This window comes from Apodemus sylvaticus, chromosome 19 (assembly GCF_947179515.1).
Source record: "Apodemus sylvaticus chromosome 19, mApoSyl1.1, whole genome shotgun sequence".
NCBI lineage: Eukaryota > Metazoa > Chordata > Mammalia > Rodentia > Muridae > Apodemus > Apodemus sylvaticus.
Genome location: NC_067490.1, coordinates 7296294 through 7310627, shown reverse-complemented (window position 1 = coordinate 7310627; position 14334 = coordinate 7296294). Strand labels below are relative to the sequence as shown.

General features: G+C 54.4%; 1 protein-coding gene across 2 annotated transcripts in view; it reads left to right on the top strand.

Annotated features, from left to right (window-relative positions):
• Btbd9 (BTB domain containing 9) overlaps window positions 1–13769 on the top strand; it is a 351364-nt gene extending 337595 nt beyond the window's left edge. For both annotated transcript variants that reach the window (XM_052164613.1, XM_052164614.1), the window contains 2 exons: window positions 4653–4731; window positions 13274–13769. In XM_052164613.1, the coding sequence (XP_052020573.1) occupies window positions 4653–4731; window positions 13274–13471 (277 nt within the window). In that variant the 3' untranslated portion in view covers window positions 13472–13769. The remainder of the gene's footprint in view (window positions 1–4652; window positions 4732–13273) is intronic.
• The last annotated feature ends 565 nt before the right edge of the window (window positions 13770–14334 follow it).

Below are 14334 nucleotides of genomic sequence, written 5' to 3'. Positions count from 1 at the left end.
TATAAATCAGCAGCCAGGAATCCCACAGTTCCCTGATCCTGCCCTGCCTCTCCAAGACACAGCTCCCTGATCCTGCCCTGCCTCTCCAGGACACAGCTCCCTGATCCTGCCCTGCCTCTCCAAGACACAGCTCCCTGATCCTGCCCTGCCTCTGTCCTCAGCTCTCTCCAGGGTGTGCACCACTGCCTTATTCCCAGAGGCTTCTGTCAGGAGTGACAGAGTGGCTGGACCACACTCTCCGCTCCTGTGGATGGACTCTCACTGGGCCCCGTCTTAGATCCCCGACCTGATATTCGTGATGGTTTGTAATCCTCACTCCTCAGCCGCGGCTTTAGGAAGATTGTCTTAATCTCTTGTTTTCTGACTTGTTTAATCAGCACTGTGGCAACATCATCGCTTTCCCTTTCTAAAGCTTGTGTGTGTGTGTGTGTGTGTGTGTGTGTACACGTCTTTTAGCCTGGTTTGGAGTTTTGTGGGTAGGCCTGGGAACCTCATCATCATTTATAGCTGTTCCATTGAGAACATTACTTGTGTCGCACAAGTCATGACCAGGTTTTTGGACCAACAGTTTGTGAGTCGGGACCATGGCGCAGTGTGTATCCTTCTCCGTCAGTATGGAGGACAGTTAATGTCCCCAGTGAAGGCATAAGGGCCATATGGGCCGCACTGTCTGTGCACGGATTCTGGGACACCCAGCAGCAGCACACTCAAGAACTCCTTCATGAGTTCATGTTGATTCTCGGAAGCCTAGCTGCCTCTGCCTCAGAGTTGGTGCTGAGAGGACCAGCCTTGGGTACTCTGCGCCCAAACTGGATAGCTCACAGACCAGGCACAGGGAAGAAGGTCTGTCCTGCCCGCTTTCATCTTTCCTTCGCCCTTAGTAAAAGCTAATACAGAACTGTTTTAGACTGCTGTCATTATTCCCACTTCGTAAATGAGAAAATGAGGGCCCTAGACAAACCCTAGACAACTTACTAAATTCAAACTGAGCCTGGGTATGCTGGTGCACAACTTACTCCCAGCACTCTGGGAGGCAGAGGCGGATAGATCTCTCTGAGTTTGAAGCCAGCCTGGTCTAAATAACAAGTTCTAGGACATCCAGGAGAACACAGAGAGATCCTATCACAAAAACAAAAAAGTTTCAAACTAAGATTCAAAACTAGGTACCCTGAATCCAGGGCCCAAACTGAGTCTATCCTTCCTGAACCGCAGGAGACTAGGTTTAAACCTGCTGTGGCTAGCAAGACTCTGTACTGGAGGCTCCTGTGATAACACAGTGACAAGCTCTTGAGCCTTCCTGCCCCTTGGCCTCTGGTAGCTCTTTATAGCACACTACCAAACATAAACAGAGTTGGCGCAAAATACACTCGAAATTATTTTAGCCAAAAATCTGTGTGTGTGTGTGTGTGTACACATATGCGTGTGTTGCTTATATCCATGTGCATGTTGAAATCACAGAACAGTTTATAGGAGTCCTTTCTCCCTTCCTGAGTCGTAGGCTTAGGCAAGCACCATTATCCACTGAACTATCTTACTGTCCCAGTAGAACAATAGAGAATCTTATTTTTTCAAGGGGGGATTTCTCTGTATAGCCCTGGCTGTTCTGGAACTTGTTTCTGTAGAGTAAGCTGGCCTCAAATTCACAGGAATCGCCTGTCTCAGCCTCCTGAGTGCTGGGATGAAAGGCATCACTGCCTGGCTGGGTTTTTTGATTTGTAGTAAGTCTCAAATGCAGACCACATCTGTTTTCTGGCCCATTGCTCCTGCTCAGATCTTCACCCAAGCCTAGATAATGCAATAACAAATGTGTCCTCACCGCAGACAGGGAACCAGTGGCAAACCAAAGTAAGGACACGACCAAAGCCAACGTGGTGAACCAATAGGAGCAGAAATGACTCAAAGATGGCTGCATGGCCAAAGCCCATGCATGTGCCCAGAGAGGTTGGGCACAGAGCTCACTGCACAGCAGGTGAGCAGCTCAACAGATCCTTTCCAGACAGCCGGGTCTTCTAGTCAGAAGAGTCTCTGATCAGTCCTTTCTGATTTTATACCCCGGGGGAGGGAGGGCCCTTTGAATCTGGTCAGTTTCAGGGATTTCCTGAGGCCTCTGTATTGGCCAGTTTCTGAGCTTACGGAGCTTCCTGATGGTGGATTATGTCACCTTCCCGTAGAACGTAGAGCTTCCCTCCAAGATGGAGGTTTAATCTTGGAAAGAACTCTCCCCCCTCCCCCCCCCCCCGTCAGCCTGGTTCTGGTTGGGGGGCTGCCACCCTGGAGCCATCTTGGCCCTTCCCGAGATGTGCTGCTCAGGCAGTGGTCAAGGTGGCCTGGAGCAGCTGTCTGCCCTGGCATCACGGTGCTGGATTTTTTGTTTCTATGAGATCTTAGTGATCTATGAGATCCAAGCAGTGTCCTCTGAGGTCACACAGCAGTTATAAACAAGGCTTGCGTGACATTCCAAAGCCTCCGTTTCCTCATGGGGATTCACGTGAAGTTATTTTGATGAAGTCTAGGGAACCCTCTGGAAGCTATTCGGGGTGGGCATGAGGTGCTGCCCTGAGTGGACTTCCTTCCCACTCTGCTCTCCGGATCGGTGTCTGGTTTGGTGGCACTGAGATCGTATATTCAACTCTCAGGCTGTGTTAGTGGAAATGAAGTCTAATGTGATTAGATACTAATGCAATGTAATGGAGGATTGGTATTAAATTGAGACCTTCTGATCTTATTACTCCACAAACTCTGGCTCTCTCCTGCTCTGCCGCTGCCCTACCCAGAGCCCCAGGCCAGGCAAAGCCTGAACTGAAGAGAAGAGGCCCTGTCTGCCAAGGACACTTCACAGGCCTCCACTTAGGAGCTCTGGCAGAGGCACAGGCCTGATACTACGCCTGCCTACAAGCTGGGGCCTGGGAGGGCTCACATGCAGTCTTTACCTGAAATCCAAAGTCTCTGGAACAATGAGGTGCAGGGCTAGAAATGTCCCATGTGCTCTGCTCCTCCCACTGATGCTCTGACTCAAACCCAAGGAAGGCTCCAGCTCTGTGTGCACCCTAACCTCATGAAGGGCCGAGGCCAGGGTTCTGATGCCTCCCTCACACCTAGGCTCAGAGCCACACTTGTGGGACCCCACAGCTATGCAGACTTCTCCTTCCCACATGCCGTGTCCCATAGGAAAGTGAGAGCCCCACCTACACACACACACACAGAAGCAGGACAGAGGCGTGTGTGGGGGAAGGGCAGGTGAGTTGTCTTTCTTTAGGCGTGAGTAATAGTGTTTTTACAGAGAGAGTAATTTTTCTTACTCTGTTTTCAAAAACTTGCTTCCAGAGGCAGAGCCTTTGTGCCCAGGATGGTAATGACTTTTTAATGACCTTAAGAGGACTGGTGTCCGGCAGCAGAGAACCTGTCCGGCTCAGTGGGAGGTGCATGGTGAGAAGGAAGATGGAGCACCTGAAACCAAATGGGGAAAGCCAACTGCAGATGCATATCTTTCCGTTGCTAGCGTTACTTGGTAATTAGACAATTACAGGAAGCAGCTTCGCAGCAGCTGGCATTTCACAGTGGGGGAGGGGCTACTCACATGGATGCTGGAAGACAGGACCCGCGAGCACAGGCACAGGGCACCCGTGAGCCGGGGAGTGCCAGGCCAGGAGCAGCGCTCCGCCCGCATGCGTGCTGGCTTCTAGGTGAGCTAGCTCAGCCCAGACAGAGGAGGAGGAATTGTCTTTAAACGGGTCTGGGCTGCAGCTGGGACGATGGTGACAGTCAGTGGGTAATGTGCTTGCTGTGCCACCTCTTGGGTCCTAGCACCCACTTAAACCAGGTAGAGAGAGCAGGGCCTGCCCGAACTCCATTGCCGTTGTGGGAGGTGTGGGGCGGGCTTCCCGAGCCCACTCGCTTGCTAGTCTGTCTGAAAGAAGGCAAGCTCTAGGTTCAGTGAAAGACATCTCACAGAGTACGGTGGACAGCAGTAGAGGCCTTTGACCCCTGACCTCCCTGTGCGCATGAGCTCCACACACACCGGAGAGGGAAGAGAAAATAAACACTGAGATCACAGGCCGCCAGAGCTGGGCCAGTCCTGAGGGAGTCCTGTGGGCCTGCGTCTGCAAGCAGAAAAGGTTGCAGCCTTGCACTTGCCTGCCTGGGGGGCCGGCTCTGTCATGGACCCCGGCAGCTCCAAGCTCAAACACAGAACCCGCCTCACCCTGTTCCACCCGGCCGCTCCCCCACCCTGTTTCAAAACGCCCCTCTCAGCAGCTTCCAGACCTGTGCTGAATTACTGCCCAGTGAGGCAAGCCCACCTTGCCCCACCCCACCCAGCCCCGCCCGCACGGTGGCTAGGACATCTCTTCCGTAAACTCCCACCCCCTTGATTATATTCAGACATTCTCTTGTCACCACACCAACATAGTCCACAGGCTTGCTTTGTTTCCTGATGGCTATGTACCCTCAGTCACAGTTACAAATGTGATGGTGCCTGCTTGGGGAGATGGCAGATGCCCCAGTGGGCCGGTGCACTTCCTGCTACCTTCAGTGACATGGTGAGGACGCCCTGCCCCATCACCAACCCCATGCCCCTGGTCTCCTGGCACAGAAGCTGCCGTCAGCAGGGCCCACTGTACCAGCTAACCGGGCAAATTGTTGTTTCCTCTCAGGTCCTGGCAATCAGTCACTTTTGAAAGACAGCCTGCGTCCTTCATCCGGATTGTGGGAACACACAACACAGCAAACGAGGTAAGGGCTCCCCTGAAAACCACAGTGGCATTTCCTGACACCAGGTAGCCACCGCTTCCCAAGTGAGCTGTTGGCCCTGCCTGCTAATGGCGCTTTACCACAGCTCCACATAAAGGAGGTCGGCACCCTTACCCAGAGGCCATGCCAGATCCCTGGGGCTGCCCCTGGTGAGTGCAAGCCAACAACTGCCTTCTTGTGCCAGTTTGGGCAGAAGCAGCATAAGAAAAAGCAGGTGACCCTTCCTCCTCGGAGTCTCAGCCCTCTGGACAACTGAGGCACTCCGCACAGCATCAAGGGAGTGACCGGGCTGTTGTCCCTGTGAACCCTCTCTCTCTTGCTCTGTAGACGTTCCTCATTAGCACACACCTCTGAAAGCCTCGGATTAAAGATGGAAACCAAGAGCAAAATGAGAAGCCTAAAGTAATGGCCTCGCGCCATGTCACGGCCCTTTCTGCTTCTCCCAGAGCCACCAGGGCACTCAGGGCCTCTGTGCTTTGCATGTAGCTAGTGTGTGCTTGGTGTGTAGATAGCGTGCGCTGGGCTCTGGCCAGAAGTGCTGGTGTTTTCCCGGGTGGGAGATGACATAGAAGGGAAGGAAGCCTGTGGCATTAGCGCCCACACCAGTGAGCCTCTTGCTGGCCTTCCGCCCTTTCTTCTCTGAGGTGGGGACTCCTGTGAGACCGACTACAAGTCTGGGGTAGGGTCCTGGAGAACTCAGGGGCTGCGCTGGCCAGAGTGTCCCCACGTGTGAAGGGAAAACCTGTTAGCTAGCAAACAAAAGGACAAGACAGCGGAGAGGAATGCTGGGAGGGGGCGTCTCCTGCTTCTGGAGAACAGGGCTTCACATCATCATCCGCACCTGACCACACTAGAGCTGGCCCAGATGCGACAGTACACCGTAGCAGTCTTTAGACATTCCAGATCTCATTACAGATAGTTGCAAGCCACCATGTGGTTGCTGAGATTTGAACTCAGGACCTTCAGAAGACCAGTCAGTGCTCTTAACTGCTGAGCCATCTATCAGCCGCCACCCCCCCCCCCCCCACACACACAGTTGTTTTCACAATGTCCCTTCTTTCAGAAAGTATCCAGATGTGTCAAGCACTTCAAATAATACTTTAAAGTAGAAATGTTGTTGCAATTTAAATCTGATTTTGCCGTTTTGCTTATTTAGGATACTAACAATTCACACCCTCAATGGTTTCTTATACAGATCAGCTTGTAAATAGAACCCCAAATGTTTTCTCCTACTTCTGCAAAACTAACCTGAAAATTTCAAAAGAGCAAAGTCCTCTGACACTTTTACAGATGTCTGAACCTTCTGTCCTAAGCAGGTATGGTAGCCAACTGGAAACATCTTAAATCATAGAATACATGACGAACAGGGCTTCAAGGTAGAATCTTTAAACTGTTATCCTGAGAGTGCACTGAAGGGGTAAGAAGCTGCATCTCCCTGGAGACGTGAGGACGTAGCCCACTCGCAGACAGAACGTTTCTTGCTGTCCCACTGGGTTTGGGGGTACCCACTGGGAAAAGCAGTGTCCCCTGTCAGGGCAGAGTGAAAAGAGGAAGGGGGATGACTCAGCTGGAGAACAGCCCTCGTGGGGGCAGCGCTGAGGGAAGCTGACTGCAGCCAGCGAAAGGAAACTAGGGATGAATGTCTGGGAACACGCTGTTCTGTCAGCCCAGGGAACCTGTAGCATGCTGCCAGAACCCGTGTTTCTTACACCTCAGCAGGCTAGCCTTCCAGGGCCAGGGTGTACACAGTCTGCCTGGTAGAGAAGACAGCTCATCCGTCTACCCTTGTGTGACCTTTCTTGGGATGGATACCTGAAAGTGGGGTTAACATGAGCTCTGGTTCCTTCTCCCTTCCTGTGAGGACACTAATCACAGGGCTCTAGCCCCATGATTCCTTCTAAACCTAGTGCCCTCAGAGGCCCTGCCTTCTGCTGCTGTTCCTCAGGGGCAGGGGCAGTCACACCGCATGACTCTGGGGGATACGGACGGACGTGGAGTTCTTACAGTGGCCTTGGTTTAGACCCTTCGGCTGAGTTCTTGTACCCCAGGTTTGCACTGACGCTGCTGTTGCCATGGTGCACAGGATGCTGCTGTTGCCATGGTACACAAGATGACCTGGGTCTCGTTGTTTTACTGGCCTTAAAATACACACTGTATTTATAAAAGAGAGGAGCCCATGAGCACCCTGCTGCTGCGCCAGGGAAGTCTTCAGAGAAGGCAGGCAGAGTGGGGTTGTGAGGAGCCCATGTGGGGACAGGGTATCCTAGTCAGTATGGGTGTGGCTGAGATGCTACTTGTAGGGACTCCTCTGTTGTCCCTGCAGCCTGGAGCCTGTGAGTTAACAAGTTCTCAGCTTCCATGGTTGATTCTGCCTTAACCTCCAAACATCCAGCTGGCTTAGAATACCAGAGGGCAGATGCTGCGGAGGAGTCTGCGTCCGTGGCCGGACTGTCTAGCCAGGCCTTCTTGAATCCAGAGGCGCAGCGTCTGTCTGCTGTGGTAATTTCAAAACCCTCCACCTTAACTCTAGGCTGCTCCTGGCAATGGCAGCTGCTCCGTCTGTCAGGGTTCCGGTCTCTTAGTCACCCGTTTAACCACACTAAGCTCCAGCCTTCTGCAGTCCTCTGGGGAGTTCTGTATCCTCCCCGTTGGCCGAGTTCCCACATATCTACAGAGGAACTGGCAGACAACACGGTGGGTCCCATCTATGTTGAGTGTGCATCACAGTGTGCTGAAGGACACCAAGGACCCCAGGTAGTAGGAGCTCCTTTACGCGTGCCACGGACCAGGAGAGATTTCATGTGATAAACCCCACTAAGGTAAAGGCAAGGGGACAGCCGCTGTCTCCTCCAGCCTGGAGTCCCTGGGGTAGGAAGGTGAGGTCGGGCAGGAGGAGAGCCCTGCCCTCACCTCGGTTGTGGCCACGTGTGTATAGTTCTCAGGAGTCATGGTGTAGCTAAGGTTCTCTGTCCCAGGATATATATTTTTTCCCTGTCCCAGCTCTCAGAGCTTCTATTCCACAGTGTCTTGATGGTGAAAAGTCACTTTTCTAAGAGTTGGGACAGGGACAGGGACAGTGTTACATCCAGTCAGGCTGCTCCTTAAACATCTGACTGTTGTGTCTCCATGAACATCATGACAGATAGTGAGGCACCAAAGTGGGCGCTGCTCCACCCTGGCCTGTAACACAGGCGACTGCATCAGCCACCCACGGGCTTGCTTTGTGCAACAGACATGCCAGGTCTAGGGCAGAGCTGAGGGCAATGTCTAGGAACTGCGGCCTCTCTACCTCTCCTCCTGGTGAGTGTCCCTCTTGAAGAGACCTGTTCTCGAGTAACACTTACTTCTAAGTCATGGTTCCAGTGGCGGACAGGTGTACGGGTGGGCCCTGGTGCGGGTGTGCCCAGGGATGGCTGAGGGGGCGGGGTCTCCTCCTCTGAGCATGCTGGGAACATCTAGATGAGGGGCTTACAGGTCACCCCGCTGTCAATGCCCTATGCCAGGAATAGAAACCAGCTATGAGCTCGCCGCAGGAGGATCTCACTGGCTGGCAGCAGCAGGGCACGGTCTGCATTTGGCTGCTTGAGCTGCTTTCCAGGCTGAGGGGGCCTGTGAGTGGTTTGGGGATCCTAGTGCCACCTCGTTCCCATAGCAACATGTGGCTTTAGTAGGAAAATAAAACCAGGGAAACAGACTCTGGAAAAACTAAATAAATGTTCATTGCTGGCCTGGGATAATTATCTCCAGACCTCTTCTGGCGTGTGTCCTGACCCCTGATAGACCTCTAGGCCCAGAAGTCCCTCAGTGCAGGGGCAGGCATGCAGCAAACAGCAAGTGACTGCAGACTCAGAGCAAATAGAGAAGATAGCCCCGCCCTGCACAAAATAGCCCCACCCTGCAGAGAGCCTGGCGTTCCTGGAGTGTACAGTGCTCATGAGGCACCCGGCATACACAGGTTCCTGTGGGACCATGGACAGTACTGTGTGCTGGGATAGGTGTTGAGGCAGAGGGGCCGTGGTGTGAGGCAGCATGGCCTGGGTACCCAGACAGTTGGACTGGGGCGCAGTCTCAGAGGAGCAGGCCAGGGTCCTGCACTGCAGCTCTTGGGAGTGAGTGGGGACCGTGGCTTGGCACACAGCAGGCCTCCACAGAGTGGGGGTCAGGGAGTCGGTCCACTTTCAGGGATCACTAGCGACGAGAGCAGGCATCAGGAGAAGAGAGAGCTGCAGTCTTCCCCAAGGCTGTGTCCCTTTGTCCTGGGAGAGGGCGCCATGGCCCCTTGTGAGAAGATGGAGCGGGGAGGAGGGGCGCAGGCTTCAGCAGCACGAGGCCAAGTGGAGGTTAGGGCCTCCACTGTGGAAAGGCCGGAAAGGCCGCACAAGAAACAGCCGCATGTGGTGGGGAGGCGGGAAAAGACAGGCCACACCTCCTCTCCCACCACTCTGTGACCCCAAGTCATTTCGTCCTGTGTAGGCGGAAGCCCTGGCCAGGCCACATCTGCCAGGACTGCATGCTCAGGGACCCCGGAGGCCTGGGCCCAGAGCTGCTCCCCTCCTGTTCTGGGGGTTCGGTTTGCTCTTAAATGACTTGAGGTCCCCCAAACTAACAAGAGGCCCTTCACTCTCCTCAGCCAGGCTGTGTCCTCCAATCAGAGGGCTAAGAACAGCTCCTGAGGGAACAGTTCAGCCGTGGTCACTGGGCCACGCGCTCATGCATGGTGGCAGGAAGGTGCTCACATCAGGGTGCGCCATTGCTCAGGTCTTTCTGGAAAGGCCTTCACGGGACACCAAGCTATATGCATCTCACCCGTCTCCTAGGTGAAAAATGATTGCAGCTCTACTAGGGAAAGGTTATTATTTTTTTTTCTAGAACTTTCCCAACAGTAGGGTTGTAGCTCTCTGTAGATAGGAGGAAATAGATGCATGGCCAAGCATTGTCACCAGAATCTTAATTCCATGCCTAGGGATAAATACTCAGAGAAAATAATACTTGGGTCTTAATACTGAGGTACATGTGTTTAGTCTAGCACTTGGGAAGTAGAGGCAGAAAGATCAGGAGCTCTGGGCCACCCTCAGCTACATAATGAATTTCAGGCCATTCTGGGCTTCACGAAACCCTACCCAACCCTTCTCTCCCAGGTGTCTCCCTGTTAGAGGTTCCTTGTTTGAAAATAGCACTGTGGTGATCAGAATAAGAACGGCCTCCAGACTTACGTACTTGAGCTTCGGCACTGGAAAGCTATAGTACTTGGAAAGACTGGAAAGATTAGGAGGCGTGGCCTTGTTGGAGGAAGTGTGTCACTGGAGGGGGGTTTTCAGGTCTCCAAGGTGAGTAGGAGAGAGGTCACCGGCTACCATACCAGGACTGACTCACAGCTGGCGTGGTGATGGATGCAGTCCTGGGATGGAGGGACAGTCCTCAAGCCTTCATCTACCTGTGGGCACCCAGTGAGAGGAAGCCCTCTGTTTTTATAAAGATACCTTGGACACGCAGGTCAGAAGTGTGGATCAGAAACGCTGTTTGTCCTGCTTGGCAGGAATGGAACGTGGTCTGTGCAAATTACTCAGCTGCAGAAACAAGTCCTTGATCAGTATTTATTCCTTTTTCTCTGCTTCTACTGCAGCTCACAGTGGGCTCTTGGACTAAGAGGCTGCCCCTCTCTCCTTCCCTCCGCCTTCTCCTGTAAAACCATTGAAAACCTAAGCATGTGGTTTAACCGAACGAGTGAGGGAATCCTCAAAATTTCAGAAGAGGCCAGGCTAGCTCACATACATACACACACACACACACACACACTCCCAGAAGGGGCGTGCCAGACCGTTTCAGACACCAGGATTACAGCTCCCAGAGAGGCCTAGCGTTGTGATACTAAACAGCAGCCACAGAAAGGACATGGGGTGTGCGGAAGGCTGGGCCCGAGCCATGTTCATGACTACATTGCAAATTGGCCGCTCCTCTCGGGGGAGAGCTCTGGCCGCTGAAGATGCTCGGCGAAGGTGCCCCTTCGCAAGCAGAGCAATCAAACAGGCTAATGGGATACACGATTGCCGAAAAGTTGAAGGGAAAATGACGCGGAGACCATGGTAATGGCTTTGCATAAATCACAAGTGTGGCTCTGCCCGGTACGCCTCATTCACTTTTGGTCACATCCTTCCTGAGGAGTATTGCAGTCTGGGGAAGGCTCCGAGGAGAAAAATTGAATCACAGCAGCTCCTGAGCACAGGGGAAGCCAGGGCTCACCCATTTCACCTTGTGCAAGGCCTACAGGGCCTGGTGGGAAGAGGGGAGGGCGGAGGCAGGTCAGGAACATTTCTAAGTCCCTCGTGTGGTGATGCTGGGGGGCCGTGGGCCCGGGGCATCTACACGGCGTTCATAAGCATCTTTGGTGGTTCAGGGATGGTTGCTTATGCCTTGCCCTGAGCTGGGAACATCACAGGGATGACTGAGCAAGTCACAGCGTTCCCAGAGAGGTCACCAGAGCAGGTAAAGGCAGGGGCCAGAGTGAGGTCCTAGATGTCTTCCAGTGGTCCCCTCTGTCTGAAGGCCACGCTCATCCTGTCTGCCTCGTAGCTCTTTAGGCCTGGTCCTTGCAGCCTTCTCTGTAGTCTGAGGACCAGCTCTCCAGAGGCTCACTCCAGGCAACTGCCCCTGACACGGGATGCCAGCACCACCCCACTGCCCAAACCCTGTACACAGCAGCATTCCAGTAAGCTAGGCAGCCGGCTCACTGTGGGAGTCACTCCCCAGCCCCAGACTACTGGGCTCCACCCTAGGACCAAACCGGCCAGAACTGGTGCTCAGCAGTTGCTGGACATTGAGAAAAACATCGGCCCCAAGAGGACCCATGAGCCTCTGTGGGCATCCGTATGAGGGGGACAGGTGAGGGCCACCTTGGAGCCCACAACTTCCAGGGCCTGCCAGAGTCACGGCAGGATTGTGCTCTCTGCAGCTCCTGTCACTGCATCTGTCCCTGTCCCTGCCTCTGTCCAGTCTATCTGCGTCATTGCGTCTGCCGTCTGCTGCTGCAGTTCCTTTTCTTTCTTTTCAGTTTTCTTTAAAAGTGATTCCTTCTGACTGACTGTAAACTGCTCCCTTACCTCATGGTGCCTGGAGGTTTAAAGGTTTGTCACCAGCTTTCTCTAAACAGCATTTGAGTTTGTCGCGCACACTTGTGTTTCTTCTTTTTCTAGCAGTTTGGTTTTCAGGAGTCAGCTGGAAGTCTCTGGCTCCAGCTCCAGTTCAGGCCCTGCCTCAGCCCAAACCACCCACACCCACACACCTCCCTCCTGACCCACATACACAAAGACTACTGCAGACATACACCTCCTATACACAGACACACATTCTCTCTGTCTCTGTCTCTCTCCCTTCCTCCCTCCTTCCCTCCCTTCAGTTCCCAAAGCTAAGCAACAGCATGGCCTCCCCCCCTTCCCCCCCCCCCCCCCCGTATGGCCACCTGTCCCTCCTGGCCTGTGCCTTAGACACCTCCGCCATCCACAGAAGCTGACCGGTCTCACTCCTGCTGAAGCCCCTGACTGCCGAGGACAGGATGGGCACCCAGAAAGTGTGCCCCCCATGCCACCTCGCAGCTCCCAGCATGCTGGAGCCTGTCTGTCCACCCACACTGTGATTTCACTGTGGGCCAGGTACACTGGTTACAGTCGCTGCTGTGCCCCACTGGCCCTGCGTGGCCTGGATCTCCCTGCTGCCCTGAGCAGGAAGGCAGGCTTTGCCTGGAGGGGGCAGCATTCCCTCAGCCAGGTGACCCAGACCAGGTCTGAATGAAGCTTAGTCCCTGACACAGTCGCAAGGACTCTTGTCCCTGCAGGGCCTTGTTGCGTATGGGCAGGGCATGGGTATGGGGTGATGCCCTGCAGTTGTGGGCAGGGCATGGGTATGGGGTGATGCCCTGTGGCTATACCCTGACCTCCCTTTTCTTGGGTTTTTGAGTCAGGGCCAGTGTAGACCCGAACGATGCTCCTGCCTCTGCTTACCAAGTGCCAGGATTACAGCAGGCAGGCACCATCAGGCCTGCGTCACCGGGTGTTTATGCTCCTCTGTGGAGCTGGGTTTCCCGCACCATCCCTCCACCCCACTTCGTGTGAATACACTGGCCCGTGTGTGTGTGTGTGTGTGTGTGTGTGTGTGTGTGTGTATTTAGGTGATAGAGCGGCACCACTGCATCCTATCCGACTACCAGGGTGCCAGAGTAAGCTGGGGGTGGGGTGGGGGGTGGGGGAGGCTGGGGAGACAGCTCAGCAGGCCAGGGCGTTGGCAGAGGACCTGAGTTAGGTTTCCAGCACCTGTTTTTTTGCCAGAGGAGACAAGCCAGTGCTGAGTGGTCCAGCCAGGGCACTGCTGATGCTCGCATGCTGGACATGGCCGTGTGGAACCTGGGGCCATCTTCTGTTTTTACACATTGGATCTGACCACATGGCCAGGAGTTACCCAGCACACCAGACAGGCAGGCCAGCCCCAGGCCCTAGGCCCAGCTGCCTCTCACCCGCCTTTCCTCTCTCACCAGGTGTTCCACTGTGTCCATTTTGAGTGTCCAGAGCAGCAGAACAAGCAGAAGGAGGACAGCAGTGAGGAGCCAGGGACAGGGGACCTCAGCACCCCCAGCCAGCAGCTCGACCCTCATGCACCGCGGGCACCCAGCGCCAGCTCACTACCGCCGAGTCCCGGCCCCAACTCACGCTCACCCAACCAACAGAACCAATAAAGCAGGCAGAAGATGCAGCGTGACTCGGGTGGGCCTGGGCGGAGCAGTGGCCGCCCCGTCCCTGGAAGGAACAGACCTGGCTGCAGAACCCACCCCAACCAGGTTTTTTCCATCCAGGGACAGAAGGTGCCGGTGTTCTCCCCACTCCTCAGGCCGTCAGTCTCCAGGGGAGGAAGTGGGTCTCGATTCCTCAAGCCCACCGTCAATCCCTACCTCTACTCTAACCCAGGTACCAGCGCTGAAGGAATCTGCAAACAGGCCCAGCTGGCATGAATTAAAAAAAAAAAAAAAAAAAAAAGGTACCCCAGGCCTTGACAAAAACCAGAAGAGAGCCCACCCTCCAGCCTGGAGGCCCCGGCTCCAGAGGGTCCCCTCTGGCTTGCTACTTGACGGTTTGTGATCTGCAGGTTTTCCACCAGCTAAGTCAGGGTGTCGAAGGCTTGCGGATTGCTCTGGCCTCTACAAAGGTCCTCCTCAGTCTCCGATGTGGCAGAGCAAAAGCCTGTCCTTCCTAAAATGAGACCAGATGTAGCGCCCAGCCTGAGCAGGAAAATCCTTGCCGTTCAGCCAGACACACACTGTGCAGCTCAGTCTGTGGACACCGGCGTTAATAACTGATCAGATTGCCGCTCTGTTAACCTGTTCCCGATGTTGCCGCGGGAGCGCTTACCACGCCAGCCGCTGGAGATCCACCCGAAGCCCATGCCAGCAGACACTTGCCCAGTCCGTGGCTGAGCCTTCTGGGCTCGTGGTTCCACTGCCCTGGGACTTGGATCAGCCGACAGACGGCGACAGCAGCACAGGCCTGGGACTGGCAGCAAGTCATCCCCCTGGCAAAGAGCAGGTCTAAGGCCACTCAGCTC